This window comes from Calidris pugnax, unplaced genomic scaffold (genome assembly GCF_001431845.1).
Source record: "Calidris pugnax isolate Ruff unplaced genomic scaffold, ASM143184v1 scaffold272, whole genome shotgun sequence".
NCBI classification, from domain to species: Eukaryota; Metazoa; Chordata; class Aves; order Charadriiformes; family Scolopacidae; genus Calidris; species Calidris pugnax.
In genome coordinates, this window is record NW_015091016.1 from 804,450 (window position 1) to 805,614 (window position 1,165).

General features: G+C 70.3%; 1 protein-coding gene across 1 annotated transcript in view; it reads left to right on the forward strand.

The window, feature by feature from the left end:
• The window catches only part of SSPO (SCO-spondin), a 54,204-nt gene that overhangs the window by 21,884 nt on the left and 31,155 nt on the right, over nt 1-1,165 (forward strand). The window contains exons 37-38 of the mRNA XM_014955736.1: nt 34-155; nt 893-1,072. Coding sequence (XP_014811222.1) covers nt 34-155; nt 893-1,072 — 302 coding nt within the window. The remainder of the gene's footprint in view (nt 1-33; nt 156-892; nt 1,073-1,165) is intronic.

Consider the following 1,165-nt stretch of genomic DNA (forward strand, 5'->3'; position numbering starts at 1 on the left):
CCTGTCCCCCTGGGGGGGCTGGGGTCCCTGCAGCCGCTCCTGCGGGCTGGGGGTCTCCCTGCGCCGGCGGGTCCTGCTGCGGGGGGGCCTGCCCGGGGGGGGCTGCACCCACCCCCACCTTGACACCCGCGCCTGCTTCCTCCGCGCCTGCCCAGGTACCGGGGCTGGGACCACCATCACGGGCTGGGACCCCCATTATAGCCTGGGGACCACCATGGGCTGGGGACCATCATGGATTGGGACCACCACCATGGGCTGGGGGCCACCATGGGCTGGGGACCATCATGGATTGGACCACCACCATGGGCTGGGGGCCACCATCAGAGTCTGGGACCACCATGGGCTGGAACCACCATGGGCTGGGGGCCACCACCATGGGCTGGGGACCACCATGGGCTGGGGGCCACCACCATGGGCTGGGGACCCCCATCATGGGCTGGGAGCCACCATCACAGTCTGGGACCACCATGGGCTGGGACCCCTGTCATGGGCTGGGGACCCCAATTATGTGCTGGGGACCACCATGGGCTGGGACCACCACCATGGGCTGGGGGCCACCATCACAGTCTGGGACCACCATGGGCTGGGACCCCTGTCATGGGCTGGGGACCCCAATTATGTGCTGGGGACCACCATGGGCTGGGACCACCACCATGGGCTGGGGGCCACCATCACAGTCTGGGACCACCATGGGCTGGGACCCCTGTCATGGGCTGGGGACCCCAATTATGTGCTGGGGACCACCATGGGCTGGGACCACCACCATGGGCTGGGGGCCACCATCACAGTCTGGGACCACCATGGGCTGGGGACCCCCATTATGGGCTGGGGACCATCATGGATTGCGGCCACCCCCATGGGCTGGGGGCCACCCCCCCCGTTGTCCCCGCAGTGCCCGGTGGCTGGGCAGCCTGGGGGTCCTGGTCCCCCTGCGACGTCGAGTGTGGGGGGGGCGTGCGGAGCCGTGTGCGGAGCTGCAGCGACCCTCCCCCCAAAAATGGGGGGCAGCCCTGCCCGGGGGGCACCCTCCAGGTCCAGCCCTGCAACCTGCAGCCCTGCGGGGACCCCCCAGGTATGGACCCCCCCGGGGGGACCCTCCAGGGGGAACAGGGGTGGTCTGGGGACCCCTAACCCCACAGCAGACCTGGCCCCACAGCACCCAGCA